Source organism: Paroedura picta, chromosome 8, assembly GCF_049243985.1.
Source record: "Paroedura picta isolate Pp20150507F chromosome 8, Ppicta_v3.0, whole genome shotgun sequence".
Lineage (NCBI taxonomy): Eukaryota > Metazoa > Chordata > Lepidosauria > Squamata > Gekkonidae > Paroedura > Paroedura picta.
Window position 1 is genome coordinate 54,333,371 of NC_135376.1, and position 16,772 is coordinate 54,350,142.

The 16,772-nt window shown below is 40.8% G+C and overlaps 1 protein-coding gene across 3 annotated transcripts in view; it reads right to left on the reverse strand.

Annotated features, from left to right (window-relative positions):
• GFRA1 (GDNF family receptor alpha 1) overlaps positions 1 to 16,772 on the reverse strand; it is a 445,406-nt gene that overhangs the window by 19,393 nt on the left and 409,241 nt on the right. For all 3 annotated transcript variants that reach the window (XM_077349873.1, XM_077349875.1, XM_077349876.1), the window contains one exon: positions 15,130 to 15,305. In XM_077349873.1, coding sequence (XP_077205988.1) covers positions 15,130 to 15,305 — 176 coding nt within the window. The remainder of the gene's footprint in view (positions 1 to 15,129; positions 15,306 to 16,772) is intronic.

Below are 16,772 nucleotides of genomic sequence, written 5' to 3' on the forward strand. Positions count from 1 at the left end.
TTGTTCCTTGTGGCACTCAGATTCTAGCTGGGATGACTTCTCCTGTAGCCCAGTTTAAACCAAGGTACACAAAAAGCCAGCTCATAATGAGCTTGTGGGAAATAAGTCTGCTCCCCCCCCCCCAATATCTGACGGGACTGACAAACTGCTGAATATTGGGAGCAATCTGCTACTACCTCCCTGATATTTTCAGAGCTACCTGGTAATTCCCAAATATATCAGGGGCCTTTACGCACGGGGATCTTTGTTGCAAATTGTTTGCGGAATGAAAAATCGCCATTTAAAATAGTGGAATTCGTCGTTATGCATACCTGCCTTTGTAGTGGAATCAGTTGCGTTTTTTAGCGTTTCCCACAGGCTTCCGGTCTCGGCAGAAATCGCTAGAAAGGAAGCGCTATTGCCAAGCTCGTCCCGCCCCTGGCCATCAAGCAGCCAATGGGCAGCCGTTAGCATGCTCCCAAACAGCCCCTTTCCCTTTAAGAAAGGTTTTTTTTAAAAAAAAACAGACCCATAGCAACGAATCTAGGTAGATTCGTTGCAACGGAGAGACCCATCCAGCTGCCTAATGTGAGCTGTCGTTTGATCGTATGATCGTTGCCACGCTGCCTCGAGTGATAAAAAAAAAATCCCCCCCCCTCTCACGGGCCCGATTTTCGGCTGAATTAATGTGTAAAAAATAAAGGGACTTTATTTCAGCAAACGGGCTTTTATGTGGTTTGTGCTTAGTGACTAAAGGTAAAGGACTGAAGCCAGGGAAGCCTCTAAACAGAAAGAGGCTCGCTGGTGCGTTTATCCCCGCTCACTCGGAGAAAAAAAATGGCGATCGCTTCGCCGGAAGTTTGGAGGACAGGCTCAGGAGGAGGGACTTTGAAGAAACCGCAACAATGGTAACGCGCAGGTCTTTATCGCTAGTGTTACAGATTGTTTGCAAGAGTGTAGCGCTTTCCGGAGGGTGAATCCACTTTTTGGGATTCCCCTGAAAGCGCTACAACGAAGCGCTTTTTGCTGATCGGTTTCAGGAGTGTTGCAGATTGTCTACGACGTCATGCGTTAAGGCAAATCAATAGCGTTTCCAATTAGCAACCATTGTGCGATTTTGAAGCCGTGCAAAAAGCCCCCTGGATTTTTTCTGGAATTTTTTGGGTAGTTCCCAAGAAACCCTGGATACACATTTGGGATGCCAAAGTATACCTGGAAAATACCAATAAGGTATTTGTGGATATATGTTTGGCTCGGGCAGATCTGAATGCATATCCCTAGTTGAAATCAAGCAACTTGACCACCTATTCGCCTATGAGCACACCCAAGACCATCCTTCAAGCTGTTTTTTATGCCACTTTGATTTCAGAAGTGAAATGGATGACGGAGAATAATAGGACCTTCTCTTATGTGTCTTACATACGAAGAAGCCTCCTGACATTTGACCCAGTGCCACATTTTTTTTAATTTTTTGGTGCTAGATTAAAACATCCCTATTCTTTTATTGTACATGTATTGTGGTATTTTATTTGTTTGTTGGAATCCACTAGTCAATGAGCTGCAAATGAATTGATGATAGATCCTTAGTCTTTGAGGGATTAAAAAAAATGCAAGCCATATACTAGTTCCATGAATTTTGGTTTCATTATTTCTCTATCATTCTCTTTTATTGATTCATTGATTGATTGTATTTCTATACCGCACTCCTATAAGGCTCAGGGTGGTTTATAGATATTCTGTATACTGGAAAATAAGATGTTTCTTTGCCCTCTCACATGCCACAAGAAAAAAGGATTTTGTATGCCTCATAAATCTGCATTCAAGTTATATGTAGTAATAAAAAAAGGCTTTTATGCATAACTTTTTAGGGGTTGCCTTACATTCAGGATCACCTTTCCTTCAGGTAAACACACTATTAATTTCTTTCATCTCGGATGTTCTTGAAGTATTTTTAACTCACTGTATGTATCAAATGTTACACTTTGCTGCTTTTAAAATGTTTTTTGTTGTTGCTTTAAGTGGTTACTGTATTTTGGAAACTCAGGTAATCTTGTTGGAAAGGTGATATAGACTGAATAAACACATGGCTGGAAAATATGCTATCAATGTGCTATAACAAGTGTTCCAACTGGAATTTCCTGTGTGGCCAAGACAACCTAGGAGGTGCATGACTGATATAGCATGGGGCTCCCCAGCATGGGGTCTTTGAGCACCATGGTGTCATCCAACACTTTTTCTGGTGCCCAAGTATTTTTAGGAAGTGGGTGAGGCCATGTGGAGATCTTGCTCAATGGGGCTTTTGATTGCCTATGCAGATTAAAATAACATCAGTTCATAAGCTGCTGCCACTACAGTCATGTAAAATAAAAGAAATTAGGATGTATTACCAAACCTATGTACGGAAACCAAGCCTGCTAGAAGGTTGTAACTTCTTTTTTATTTTTATTTTATTTATACTTATATTTATTTACTCCCGGCACAGCCAGCTCATGGCGGTTTGCATACATTTAAAACCCCACATAAAATAATACTCAACCAAGTCTAAAAAACCCCAGATGGCGGAAAACCACTATCTATAGGATACTCCTTCTTTCCCTCCCCCTCACAACTGTTGGCCCTCCAGGAGATAGCTTTCGAAAGCATCCAGGTCAACAGCTTTTCCATAGGCCCATGTAGGGAGATAGCTGATCTTCCTGGCCCGGCCTCAACCAAACGCCTGGCAGAAGAGTTCTACTTTACAGGCCCTGCAGAACACTGACAATTCCATCAGGGACCATAGCTCTTCTGGGAGCTTATTGACAAGGTTGGGTCCAGGACTGAAAAGGCCCTGGCCCTGATCGAGGCCAGATGTGCCAACCGGGGGCCAGGGACAACCAGCAAATTCCTGCCCACGTAGCAAAGGGCCCCGTGGGGGCATAAGGATACAAGCAGTCCCTTAGATAAATGGGACCCAAGCCACAAAAAGCCTTAAAGGTAAGAACCAGAACCTGGAACCTGATCTGGAAGCTGACTGGCAGCCAATTCAGATGCCTCAACATAGGCTGGACAAGAGCCTTCCAAGATGACTATGACGACTCTGACAACTGCATTTTGCACCACCTGTAATTTCCAGGTCAGAGACTAGGGAAGGCCAGCATAGACTGAGTTACAGAAGTCTAATCTGGAAGTGACCATTGTACACTATCCCTGGGATGTGCCCAATAATGTCAGTAAGTGGGAATTAGCCCCACAACCAGAAAAGTGCTGAGCTGCTGCAAATTCCTCATGCAAAAGCACTTTCCTACCTCTCAGGGTGTGGGGAAAGAAAGGGAAGGCAACTGTAAGCCACTTTGAGACTCCTTTGAGCAGTGAAAAGCAGGATATAAAAACTAACTCTTCTTCTATTCTGGAAACAAGGCCATCAAAATCCAAGGAGTGATATAGCTGAAAAGACTTGCAGACATACCTAATGGAAATTAAAGGAACTTACTTCCTATAAGATATTCTCTAATGTAGACTTAAGAGAAGACTCAAGTAAGAGTATAACTATTCATAACTCCCATTCTATTACATAAAACTACCTCTCTGATATGCATCAGAACATTATGGGTTACCTGTTAGGAGATATTCAACTTTAGTCTCTGTTAAGAAGCAGGCAACAGTGTAGAAAATTGCATTTTTGCTTTCTCAGCCCTGTCTTTTAACGTGAACAAATTTGCCTGCCTGTAATGATCAGACCTAGTGACCACTACATCACTGCTATGCCACAAAACATGTAATTACATTTATTTATTCTCTCTCTTGAACCATTATTCCATGGTATTTTTGCATTACAAGGTTTTGACTTGCAGATACACTCATGACAATGCTTGTGACTATATTGCCAACTTATTATGATTTATATCAACTTGCATGATAAGCTACAGAACAACAACAAAGAGGTCCCTGTCCCTAGAAGCTAACAATTATTAATTAATTAATTAAGCAGATTTCATGCCACTTCCTCGATATGCTTAAGGCAGCTCATATGTATCTAAAACAATAAAACAAAACAAAACCAATTGCTATAATAAAGCAATCAGGATTTAGAGATATCGGGACAGCCACCAGAAAAAAGCCTTCATTCATTTCCCATTCTTGAAAATTCCCTAGACATCTCATATCATTTCCCCAACATTCAAACCACATTAGTAAAATTAAGGGCTGTTATACAGCATATTATTATTTTACAAACTTATTTGGTTTGAACCATGTCCATGGATTTTTATTTTAAAACATTATCTGTTTGTGAAGGGTACTTATTAACTCATTTTCTGTAGTAAATTATGCTCATTATTTACATTGCCCAAAATATGCTAGAGGACTTGCAATTATAAAGAAGATACACTCTGGTTCCATTATAAATACAGATATACATAGTCTCATTTGAATGTGTAATAGTAATTTACTTCAGTGGGGTATCTCTTGATGTACAATGAGATAAAAGCACCCTCAAAACTGCTGTCAATTTTGTTAAAAGGAAACACGGCAAAGAGCATAAATATTATAGACTAGAAAATTTTATTCCTTGTGGCTGGGTCCTAAATTTAAATTAGGTGCCTATTTGTACTATATCTGCCATAAAGGACGAAGATTATTATTGGATTGTATTCAAGCATGTCTTATATGAAATGCTCACTGCATGAAGGATATCTGAAATGCACCTGAGTGGAACCCGATACATACAATGAGACATCTGTACTGCTATCCTATGCTGAGTTATACCCTTCAGTGGACATACAGGGGTATAAATCTGCTTACATTAGCATGCAAGTGGCTCACCCTGTGATAATCCACCGTCAAAAGTGTTGCCTCCATGCTGCTACAGAGATATCCCTTGTGTCAGTGTTTGTGTGCGTGAAAAACCTTTGTGGTGGCACTCTGAATGGCAAGATGTCAAATGGCTCTCTGAACAGCAGTGCCATGAGAGCGGAAAAGTAAAGCCACTGTTCGGCATGAGTTAGTCTTAGGAACGAGAAGTGTCAGGATTCTTCTTAACCTGATGCATAAGGAACTTATAAATGTGGCATAAATGAACATGGTCTATTGTTTCTATGTACACACAGTCATGCACTTAGATATTCAATGTTATTCCCATAGGAGGAAACCTTTGTAGTATAACAGTGGAGTAAAGCTGCGATTTAACTTTAAATGCTACTTCTCCTTTTAGTAGGAATAATATGCAAAGTACTTCCTGAGAATAGCAACTATAACAGTAAAATATCAGCGCTCTTTAGAAGCGTTCAGTAGCTTTTGGCCAAATGCTATTTTTATAAGTCATTACACTGGTTTCTAGGAAGCTCACATTCATTTTCAAATGAACAATTATTAAACTATAAAACAAAACTGCATGATTCTTAAAGGCGTAATCTCAGGTTTTACAGTTAACTATAAAATGGTGTACTATTATAATATAAGGAAGATGCTCAGACTATTAGAATCTCTCTTTAAAAAGAAAGAATGGTAAAATCTTTATTATTGATGAAATAATTCTAGTGTTTTGCAGTCAGTAACACACAAAGACAGACTTTAGGGGGGGCGGGGAGAGAGAATGAACACTGCTATTATAAAACACCTAAATGTAGATAGTGCAGGATGTATGCAAAAGAGGCAAACTGCAATTATATTACAGCTGTGGTTTTTCTATGACAGTTTTTCAGGGTTATAATTGTTTTCTTGGGTTTACAACTAAAATATACATAATGATACAGTCAAGAAGAGTGAGCTACAGGCATACATTGGTATAGATGCAATGAACTAATTGTAAAAGCCAGGCTGTGTTATGCACTGGAAACACAGTAATTGATTTACTGGCCTCAAAGGGCCAGATTCACCTTTCATGTACATGAGGTAATAGACACCATGAAAACAGCTGATTCAAAGACAGTTTATACTTAGTACAACCCCAGTGAATATAATGAGGAATGTTTATTAAACTGGAGGGGGTGTTCATTACACATCTCTGAATGCATTTTAAACACATGTCACACCTTAATTAACAGAGAGCAAAAGTGACGGTACCATTTACTAGATTTTTAAAAAATTACTAGTTTAATTAATGAGGTATATGCAAATTATTGTGAACTTTCCTTCTCTGAGCAATTGCAAACACATGGATTCATTTGAAGAAGAGAGCAATGGCACCTGTAATTATGGGTTGGATCCTCCTGAAATTTCTGCAGTGCCAGGGGGCAGTTTTTCCCACCTCCCTCCCACAGCACTCTTTCCCCAAGCTATTCTCCTGACAAGAAGCATTTCAGAGGCTTTTCAGACTGCATCAGGCGTGTGTGTGTGGGTAGGAAGGCAGGGGACTTGCACTTCCACTGACTGAAATCCTTCCATCCATGGAAATTTTATTTATAAATAAATATATATTGGTTGAGCAGGTACTGTGGCTAAGTACACAAAATGTAAATTTTTTAGCACCAACTCAACAATAGCTTGGTTCTCACTCTCCTTCAACTTGTTCCAAGACTGGAAAAATCATTATTGTTTCTTCTTCTCTCTTTAAAAGTATGTAGACCAGGCAGATATTTTTATCTTCATCTCTTATGGAAGATGAGTCGCAGAAATACTTTTTAGATAGTTTGTGGTGGCGGCATAGGGACTCGGATAAATATGATTATTCTTTTCTACTTAAAAGTGCAATCGAAAGCCACTGATATCAACAGGTTTAGACTGGAGAAACCTAAGAACGTAAGAACAGATGGATCAGAACAGTTATCCCTTTAGTCCAGCATACTGTTCCACAAAGCAGGCAGCGTGTTGCACCAAAGGGACAACAAATAAGGTAAATTAGAGCCTTTCCCTGATGCTCCCTACTAGTGTTGGTATTCAGAGGTCTGTTGTCTCTGTATAGGGAGGTAGTTAAATTTACAATGGTTAGTAGTCATTGATGGGCTTATTCTTAATAAATCTGTCTAACTTCCTTTTGAACTCATCCACATTTATGCCTCCCCATTGTGTCCACTGGCAGTGAATTCCACAATATAATTATTCATCAAGAAGTTATTTCCTTTTGCTTTTCTAGAACCTATTTCAGATCAACTTCACAGGGCATGCCAGAATTCTGGTATTATGTACCTTTCCTGACCTTTCCTGCATTCTATCTGAGTCTCATTTAGTATAGTTTTAAATAGTTTCCAGCATTCCAGAGAGATTTGACCCTCAATTATACTTAGAATCATAGAATCATAGAGTTGGAAGGGGCCATACAGGCCATCTAGTCCAACCCGCTGCTGAATGCAGGATCAGCCCAAAGCATCCTAAAGCATCCAAGAAAAGTGTGTATCCAACCTTTGCTTGAAGATTGCTAGTGAGGGGGAGTTCACCACCTCCTTAGGCAGCCTATTCCACTGCTGAACTACTCTGACTGTGAAAATGTTTTTCCTGATATCTAGCCTATATCGTTGTAGTTGTAGTTTAAACCTATTACTGCGTGTTCCTTCCTCTGCAGTCAACAGAAACAGCATCCTGCCCTCCTCCAAATGGCAACCTCGTCAACTTACTTACTTGTCAGCTTACTTCAGACTAATCCCATCATTTCAAAACCAAAAGTACCTAATTTTGACTTTGGGGGCAAATTTCCATTGACATGACTGCTGAATTTACTATCATTATGATTACTGTTTCTGGCTGCTGCAACACCATCCACATCTTGCATCAGGTCTTGAGACTCGCTCTCTCTCTATGCCTACACTGGGCTTCATGACCAGCTACTGCAATACACAGTCATGTAATGCCAAGAAACCTTATTTCTGCAGCCTAACTTGACCATATATTTGCTCAGTCAATGTGAGGGTAGATCAAGTCAGACAGCATCACAATAGTTTCAACTTGTCTTATTTACCTTATTTCTCTTTCCATGTGCATCATTACTTATAAGGAACTTTTAGAACCTGCTATGCCCATCCATAACATATCTGTGGGAAGGTTTATTCCCCCAGTGCTTTCTACTTTACTTGATTCTATGCTCTTTTTGATATACAGAGCAATGTTACCCCCAATGCATCTATCCTTGTCCTGTTTATAGTTTATATCTAGTAATAACTGCTCCCCTTGATGTTCCTCATTCTATCAGATTTCTGCAACTTAGCTTGGAGGTGCTTAGAAACATAGAATGCATTGTTAGTCAGGCAACTTGCACCAGCAGAAGCCTTGCTCTGAAGAAGGAAGATTCCTTACCTAGTGGAAGAAAAGCATAGAATCTAATCCACTGCATTTAATGACCCCTAAATTCTTCAACTTGATCAGAAGGTGACCTCCAGGAGAAGCCCATGGCCATCAGCCAAGCTATTACTACACCAGTGCTTATTAGCCAAGGTCAGGGCATATGCACTCAGATCTTATGGCATATGGGGACAGGACAGATGTGAATAACATGGAATGTAATCCACCATTCTTGCTCAATGCTTTTATACCATTTTCTGCAGCATCTGTTAATACCAGCAAACATGAGAAATAAGGGGGGGAAAGTATATTCATGAAACTGCACAGCAGTAGCCTCACCTGCAGCCCCTCTAGAAATGGTGCCCCAGTAAGTAGCAAAGAATGGTGCTGCTGTCACTGTGATGAGCAGCTGGAAATGAGATTGTGTTTTCCCCCAGGAAGTACCTGGGCAGGCTCTCCTTGAAGGCACTTTGCCACCTGTCTGCTAAAAAATAATTTATACCATTATATGACATTTTTTTTAGTGCTGTGAGGTATCATTTGGAATAAGGAAAGGATAAAAGTACTTCTGCGGGTGACACCATTGTGCTGCTAAGCCAAGTTAAAAGATGGCTTGCATTTTAAGGGAAATCAGCAATAAGCATTCTGTAAAGAACTAGTGCCAGCCAGCCTGCTGACCGCATTATGTCATATAATCCTGGAAATTCAGGGGATAAGCGTAAATCTTCTTTAGTTTAAGCGTTTAGCCAATTTTCTAAATGTTTTTAATATAATTTATTCTAAAAGAGTAATAGCTGCTTTGCATTCCCAAGACATCTGCTGCAATGAGACAAGTGCTTTCTGAATGGTAGCAAAGTCAGGAATAAATCAAGCAAAAAAAATTTTTCCTGAGGATTTTGGGCTATGTTGCTCTTCTTTAAGGTAGCGAGCAAAAGAAGACAAGTGGGGGTTTTTGTACCCCACTTACACTACCCAAATGAGCTGCCAAGAACTTTTAACATTACCACAGCCAAGACATAATTGCTTAACTACAGGCATCTCCTCCCAAAGCCGAGATGGCATCTGAATGACCCAGCTGTATGGACCAAAGATTGAAATGCTCATCCATGGTTTTCAGTGACTTAGTCTCCCTTGAACATCACAAGCACAGCAGTACAAATGAACACAGTTCACTCTGACTTTAATTTCAGCCCATACACAAGATTTGTCTTCTTGTTCCCTCTTCAACAAAACACCCACATCCTTTGCTGCATTTTCTAGTTACGCTCACCCACTAACCAATTACAAATCCATGAAACATCACACCTGCTGTGGTCTGAACCTTGGAGTTCAGCGCTGAAGCTTTTAAGCTGAACCTCTGACTAAATCCTACACATCACTTGCTAATAACAATACTAATAAACACTCTGCTTTAATATAGCTGCTTATGATCGCCAAACACTAGGCACAGTGCTGAACACCTGCAATTTTCACTAAGGCTCATGATGGGAACCCAGAGCTAAGTGCTTTGCGGCACGCTGTGCACGGTGCTTAAGCTCATCTTTGAGACTAATCCTTTCCCTGCCCTCCATTTTTAGCATGTGCTCTTCCAAAGGAAGTAAATTTGATATGTGCTGAGTTGAACTCTGCACTAAATGGATATGCCAAGCACTTGATGCCAGAAAACAACTATGTACAGCTCCAATTAATTACACACTTTAATTAATTGTGATATACACTGAATATTTCCCACCATTATATCTGGCATACAAACACAGTTAAATGACTCTTGGTTACACAAGGTTTTGATTCAGATGAGCATTGCTAGGAAATGGAGACAGATTCTGTCACTGTGTTCTGTACTGGCTTAGGTGACACAGTTGCAAAATGCTGTACAATGAAGGCTCAGCTCCTTCCCAGCCCAGCTGTCTCCTGTGTTAAATGGGTGTCATGGCCGCCAGGATTTTCTCCAGGCAGATCAGGCTGCTGAGCCTGACTCTTGCTCTCTTCTGGCTCATCAACCCTAACAGCTGGGCACAGGGCTTTCCGTGGGCACGTGGACAGCAAGATTTGGAGACCAGCTAGCTTTGCAGCTTCCTCTGTTTGTAAAGAAAACAGCCAAGGCTTCATGCTCTTCTCAGACAGTTCTGCCAAGCTCCTGGGCCCGCAGGGACACCTGCTCATGTAGACATCTGGGCATTTGACCTCCCGAAGGAGGTTTGGACAGCTTGGTTTTCACTGCTATTCAGGCACATCTGCTGCTGTTTTCACTGAAGCACAACGATGCTGAAGTGCAGCTTGCAAAACCAAGGAAACAGACTGGTGAAAAAGAAAAAATGGATGTTGCTAATTAAGGCTGGAATAGTGACTGGTATGAGTTTGGATCCAGCATGACCCCTAAGTCTGTGTATCCTGGATACAAAAATGTGGAGTAGGGAAGGGCCCAGATCTGCAACTTTTGGATTTTCAAATAAATATAATGGGATACATATTCTGTATTACCAGAATGAATGTGTTAATATTTTCTCTTGAACATGGCCACAAAATGAATTCTGTGCTAAAAAAATAAACATTAAGTCTCACATGACAAAGATGTTCTATCTTGTTTTCAGTTCAAAACTTGTCCATTTTATTTTAGTGAAAAGCAACCCTTCCTGTCCTTTGAGGAGGAGGAGGAGGAGGAAAAAGAATTGGTTCTTATATGCCGCTTTTCTCTACCTGAAGGAGGCTCAAAGTGGCTTACAGTCGCCTTCCCTTTCCTTTCCCCACAACAGACACTCTTTGAGGTGAGTGAGGCTGAGAGAGCCCTGATATCCCTGCTCAGTTAGAACAGTTTATCAGTGTCGCGAGCCCAAGGTCACCCAGCTGGCTGCATGTGGGGGAGTGCAGAATTGGCTCTCAGTTTGATTTGGTACAAACTTGGGTAACGTGATTACTTTGAGCTCATAACAAAATCTACTCCCCTCTCTATTCCAACACTCAAGGCTAGAAGACCCCTACCCTCACAGGTTCTCTACCCTGACCGCAAAACCTCTCATACACCAATCGCTCCCTTTCTCCAAAATGTATGCAGAGAGGGGCCTTACTATTAAACTACTGGCAGTGCAGAGGCAAAATTCCAGATCAAGGATCCATAGAAAAGAAAAGTTGGTTAACCCACCTTTCCCTTCTTCTCCACACAACAGACACTGTGTGAGGGCTGAGAAAGCTCTGAGAGAGAACTGTGACTGGTTGCATGTGGAAGAGTAGGGAATCAAACACGGTTCTCCAGATCAGAGGCTGCCCCTCTCAAGCACTATAGCATGCTGGCTATCCCTCCAGAACTAAATGACCCATGGATTCTGATGCCAAGACACTGCTGTGGTAGAGCTGAGGATCTGCTGGATGTTCTGCAAGGAGGACTCAGTTTGGCCCAGCTACTATTTGACTTCTTTGGATGGTAAAATGAAGCATACAACTCAATTCAAAATTTCATTATTTCAATTCCACAGAGATTTTTTAAATTGCAAGAACAGTAAGATTATTCCAGTACGTGGAATTCCCTATAACAGAATATTACCATCAGTAGTGAAGTTTTGTCGGCAAGTTATATTAGTAAAATAAATTATTTCTAAGGCTTCTATGCCTAACAGGCATCTCTACAGGACTATTCAGAAAATATGTCTGCATACAATTAATGTATAGAAGAGGGAGAGAATGGGATCATGCTCAGTGTCTTCTTAACTTCCATGCATTAATCATATCATCTGTAGAGCCTGGATAGGTACAAAATGTTCACCTATAAGATCTGTTTCAGAATTGGCTACAAGGATATGAAATAAATGTTTGAAATGCCTTTGCAAAGGTGACAAGCAAACCTCATTGCTGTCTTCTTATACAAGCACTAAGCAAGCTGAACAGTAAATGTCAGTGAACTTAGACAGGGTTAAGGTAACAAATCTGGTTGGCATGAAACAAGATTAAGTATGATGACTGCACTGGGCTATATTATGCTTATAATTTCTCAGCCTTCCCACAAACAAGAGCATGAATTGTACAAATTAGAATCACAGAATCATAGAATCATCATAGAGTTGGAAGGGGCCATACAGGCCATCTAGTCCAACCCCCTGCTCAACGCAGGATCAGCCCAAAGCATCCTAAATTAGCAGACTCCTTACTATTGCTTTGTTTTTCACAAGATACAAGAAAAATGAATGCATCTGCATCAGTTTAGCCAGTAGTATTCTTGCTGGCAATATGATGGTTAATTAATTCATACATGGCAGTTTGACAGGTTACCTAATGCCCTTTTGTGAGGCAACACACCCCTGATTTCTTCCCAGGTTTTATATGTATTACTGGCAGGTTCATTCCATCTTGCAGAGGTTCTTAATTGGGCTTCTCTGCATATATGGCCCTTATCTTCAAGGCTAGGAATGGGATAACTGGCTTATCATAAGAACCTGTGGACACAGGATGGGAGGGAGGAATGAAGAATAATGAGGTAATCTTCTAGAGCAGTGGTCCCCAACCTTTATTAGGCTGGGGACCGGCAGGGCATCGGGCCGCGCCCGCGGGGACCACGCCCACACATTGGGCCACGCCCGCGGGTCGCGCCCGCGGATCGAGCCGCGCCCGCGAGCCATGCCCGCGGATCGGGCCGCACCCGCAGGCCACGCCCGCGGATCGGGGCGTGCGGGCGCGGCCTGCACAGGCGCGGCCCGGCCCTGATTCCCTCTCCCCGCCCTCCCCGCAGTAAGAAGCTTCCCGGGCCGCAAGCTTGCGGCCTGGGAAGTTTTTTACTGCGGGGGGGGGGCGGGGAGAGGGAGCCGCGGCCCGGCGCCATGGCCTTTGCAGCCTGGCGCCGGGCCGCGGCCCGCAGGTTGGGGACCACTGTTCTAGAGGATTTCAGCAAGAACATGTCTGATTGGACCGGCATCATCACCTGATCAAAAACAAACAAACCATAACTGAGCTAAGAAAAGCAAACTAGCTTGGATTCTGATGGACTAAAGGCCTGGACTATGATATACTTCTGTTGCAAATGACAGCAGGATAGAACATTCCTGGGCTGTGTCCTTTGACTTTTGGACTGCACAATTATGCCATCTAATGCAGATTTTAAAATGTGTTAGATAAACTAGATTTTCTTGTTTATTTTCTGTTTGATTTTAGAGTGGTGTATTGCCTAGGGGTAAAAATATTTATTTAGCTCAATTCAGACTGGATTTGATTAAACAAACAAGTTGTTTTACAAATATCTGTAAAAACAGCTTAATTAAGGCCCATTGCCTGAATTCAGGCCCACTGCTTGTACACTGTTGGAAGTAGAACATGTTGAAAAAACTCTAAATTTTAGTCCACTAGCTATAAAGTTACTTTTATGGCCCTGATGAGGGCAGAGCTTGGTTTCCCCTCACTCAAAGCCCATGCCCACTTAGCTATTCTGAAATCTTGGAAGAAAGACATAACAACCAAATCAGATTCTTTAAGCCATGAAAGTTTTAAGCTCTTATTGAGCAAAGACAGGACTCAGCCTGATTTTTTTAGCTCCGTTCTTTCACGCTATACCATACCAGATGACTTACTGCATACATCAGCCAATATCTCTGATGTACGTGATTGGGTACTCAAAGCTGATTCATTGATTGATCACTCTTCAATTCTGCTATCACAATCAGCCTCATTGTATAAAACAATTAAAAAAGGCCACTCTAGAGCATCTTATTTAGTAAACATAACAACACGCAATCTTAGAATGGCCCTAACATCTTTGTGGTTTGAAATGATGCCATCAGCCATGCTCTCTGGGCGATATCTCCAAATACCCACAGCCCAACGCCTGTGTATATGTGGAAATTCATCTGTGGAGGATCTGCCCCACTATGTTTTAACTTGTCCCCTGTACTCCAAACCCAGGGGCAAATTCCTTGCCAAGTTACTACCGAACTCATACCCCACTTCTGATTTTGACAAAGTCACCTATCTGTTATCAGATGTTGATCCCTATATTTCATATTGGGTGGCACTTTTTGATCTGGCCGCCAGGAAGATCCGAGCCAAAGCTTTTTTAGATGAGTCCCCACCTCGATACACTATATTATTCAGTAGCCCTCATTTACAATTTTATGTACGCAATTTTGGAGAAATATTGTTTTATTCGTATTTGTACCATATTGTTTTTAATTATGTTTTGTAATGGCCTTAATCGTACTTAATCGTATCGTACTTAATTTCATTAACTAGGCAGTAAATGATGCATTCCCAAATGTTCATGAGAACCTAGATTATAGAATAACCAGTGAATAATACACATGGAGAGTGAGTGAATATGGTATAGTATTAATAACAAAACAGCTAATCTGTATTAAATGGTCTTGACTATTCACTTTTAAAAAAAGACAAGTTCTTTGCCTTATCAGAATTGAGATTCATTGTTTTTGTTTTTGTTTTGTTTTTTTTAGCAAGAATCCCATATGGTGATCCAAAGCAAATGACTTTCCTGCTCGTTCTATCTACATGAAGCCTGGTTACAGGCAAGTTTATTTCTTGCAAGATTCTCAGCAACCACCAGTGACCGGGGGTCCACCCCAAATGGGTCAATATTCAACTAATGGACCACCAATTATTTTCAGGTTACCCCTTAATTGGACTACTACATGAAACAAAAAAGCTACCAGGGAGAGTTTCAGGGGTGTTTCAGTCCTTACCTGAACTTACTGCAGGAATGAACAGAAAACAGTGTGTTCCTCCTCCATTATTATAGTAGTGCAACTTATTGATTCATGTATTTTAAAATTATGAATGGCAGGCTTAATACAGTCTTTAGATATATCATTTCAACAATATATTGAGGATACCACAGCACAAACAGATACAAGCCTGTCTGGCTAATCTGTATGACTGGAAGGCGAACATCCTTTCTTTGACAGACAGTTCCTTTCCCTTTCTTTGCACTTTTTACAGCTGTCAGTCAGTGGTTTCTTACCAATGGTTTCTTACCTTTAGATTGGCACATGCTGGTAAATCGTTGGTGGGTATTTCATTGTTGGTGTTCTCAGGTCCCTGCACCTTAGCTCTGTAAGCTATCGTGGTCACAGCTGTGGTGGTTTGGACAGGTAGCAATGGCTGCCACACGTTCACATCTGTCCCATTGCCAAAGGCCTGGATTGCATTTCCTATAGGAAAAGATTACAGACCAAATGAGCAAATAACGAAGGCTAGTTTAAAATTTAAAAACATAAAAAAATTATGGAGGGAAAAGACAACCCGACTACTTTGAGTCTCCATTTTCACAAAATCTCTAATGCTTTTCATGAGCATTAAAGGGTTTGAACTCATAACTTGCAGCTGCCTTCTTACCATGCTGACTTGTAGCCATATAAAACAGATGATCAGGGCACAAGCTGCAGATGTTTCAAAAAGTTGTTCATTCATAGCTAGTCATATGTCCAACTTGTGAACTGCTGTCTAAAGAAATGTGAGGCTACCAAGACAACCCTCAGGCAGGAATAATCCTGGTGGGACACAATATCATAAGAATATATACCTTTATTTAGAGCTTCATCTTTCTGAGGTATACTAACAGCCGAGGGTCTGATAAGCCTACTTGTAAGCAACCTAAAATGTATTTTAAAATAAAGTTAGTGAGTATGAGGTCTTTTTAAAGTGTGATTTTCCCCCCTTTCCCCTTCCAGTTTTCAAACAAAATCTACATAATTAAGTAGGAAATGCCTGCTTAACTTAGAAGTTTAGAATGTAAAAGTTGAAAGGCTTATCACAGTTTTTCATGGGATTAAATACTGTGTTTATGACAAGAATAAATTGGCTGGTTTTAAAAAACAAATGGATAGAAAAACAGTTTTTAATCAGGTCTCTGGGGACTCAGCATGGATTTAGGGATTTCTTATTTCAAACTCATTGTATAAGAAATCAAGCCATTTTGTTGAGGATCTAAACATGGAAGTTAATAATAGATCCCTTCAATTGAATCTACAACCTATATAAATTATTTCAGAATTACTTATCTGGGAAAGATACACCTTAGTCTGATTTTTTTTTAAATTCTGTCACATGTAGGAAACGATTTATAGAATTCACAAATGGGTAAGCTGATGTGAGAAGTAAAGAAAAACCTTATGGATTTTCATGGTTTGCAGCGAGGGGTTTGGGCGAGGGGTGGGGAAGATGGCACAGCCAACAAGAGAATCACCCTGAATAAAATAAAATGCCATCTCATTGTTAAAAATACTATCCGGCACATTTTAGGAGCAAAACTTATGAACTGCAAAAAAATTGGCATGCATTTAAAAGGAACCACAAGGCACAGTCTTGTTTGCAAAAATAGTTGGAAAATGCAGGACTGAATAAAACCTGGATTTAAAAAGGAACAATAGAAGAACAACTACTGTCACACAGAAAACTAGCATGTCAAGGACAGTGCTAAGCTACAACCCTTCATGTTGATTATCTTTGGCAAGAAGTTTTTGGCTTTATGAGCACTTGATCATGCAAACTCTCTTCACAATCTATAGGGAGCAGCAAGACAGCCCCAGTATCATGAGATTAATCTGAATATACAGCTTGGCTTTTAGTTACACTGTAACAGGCCGAGATAACTTTAAATCAATGGGATAAAATCAGTG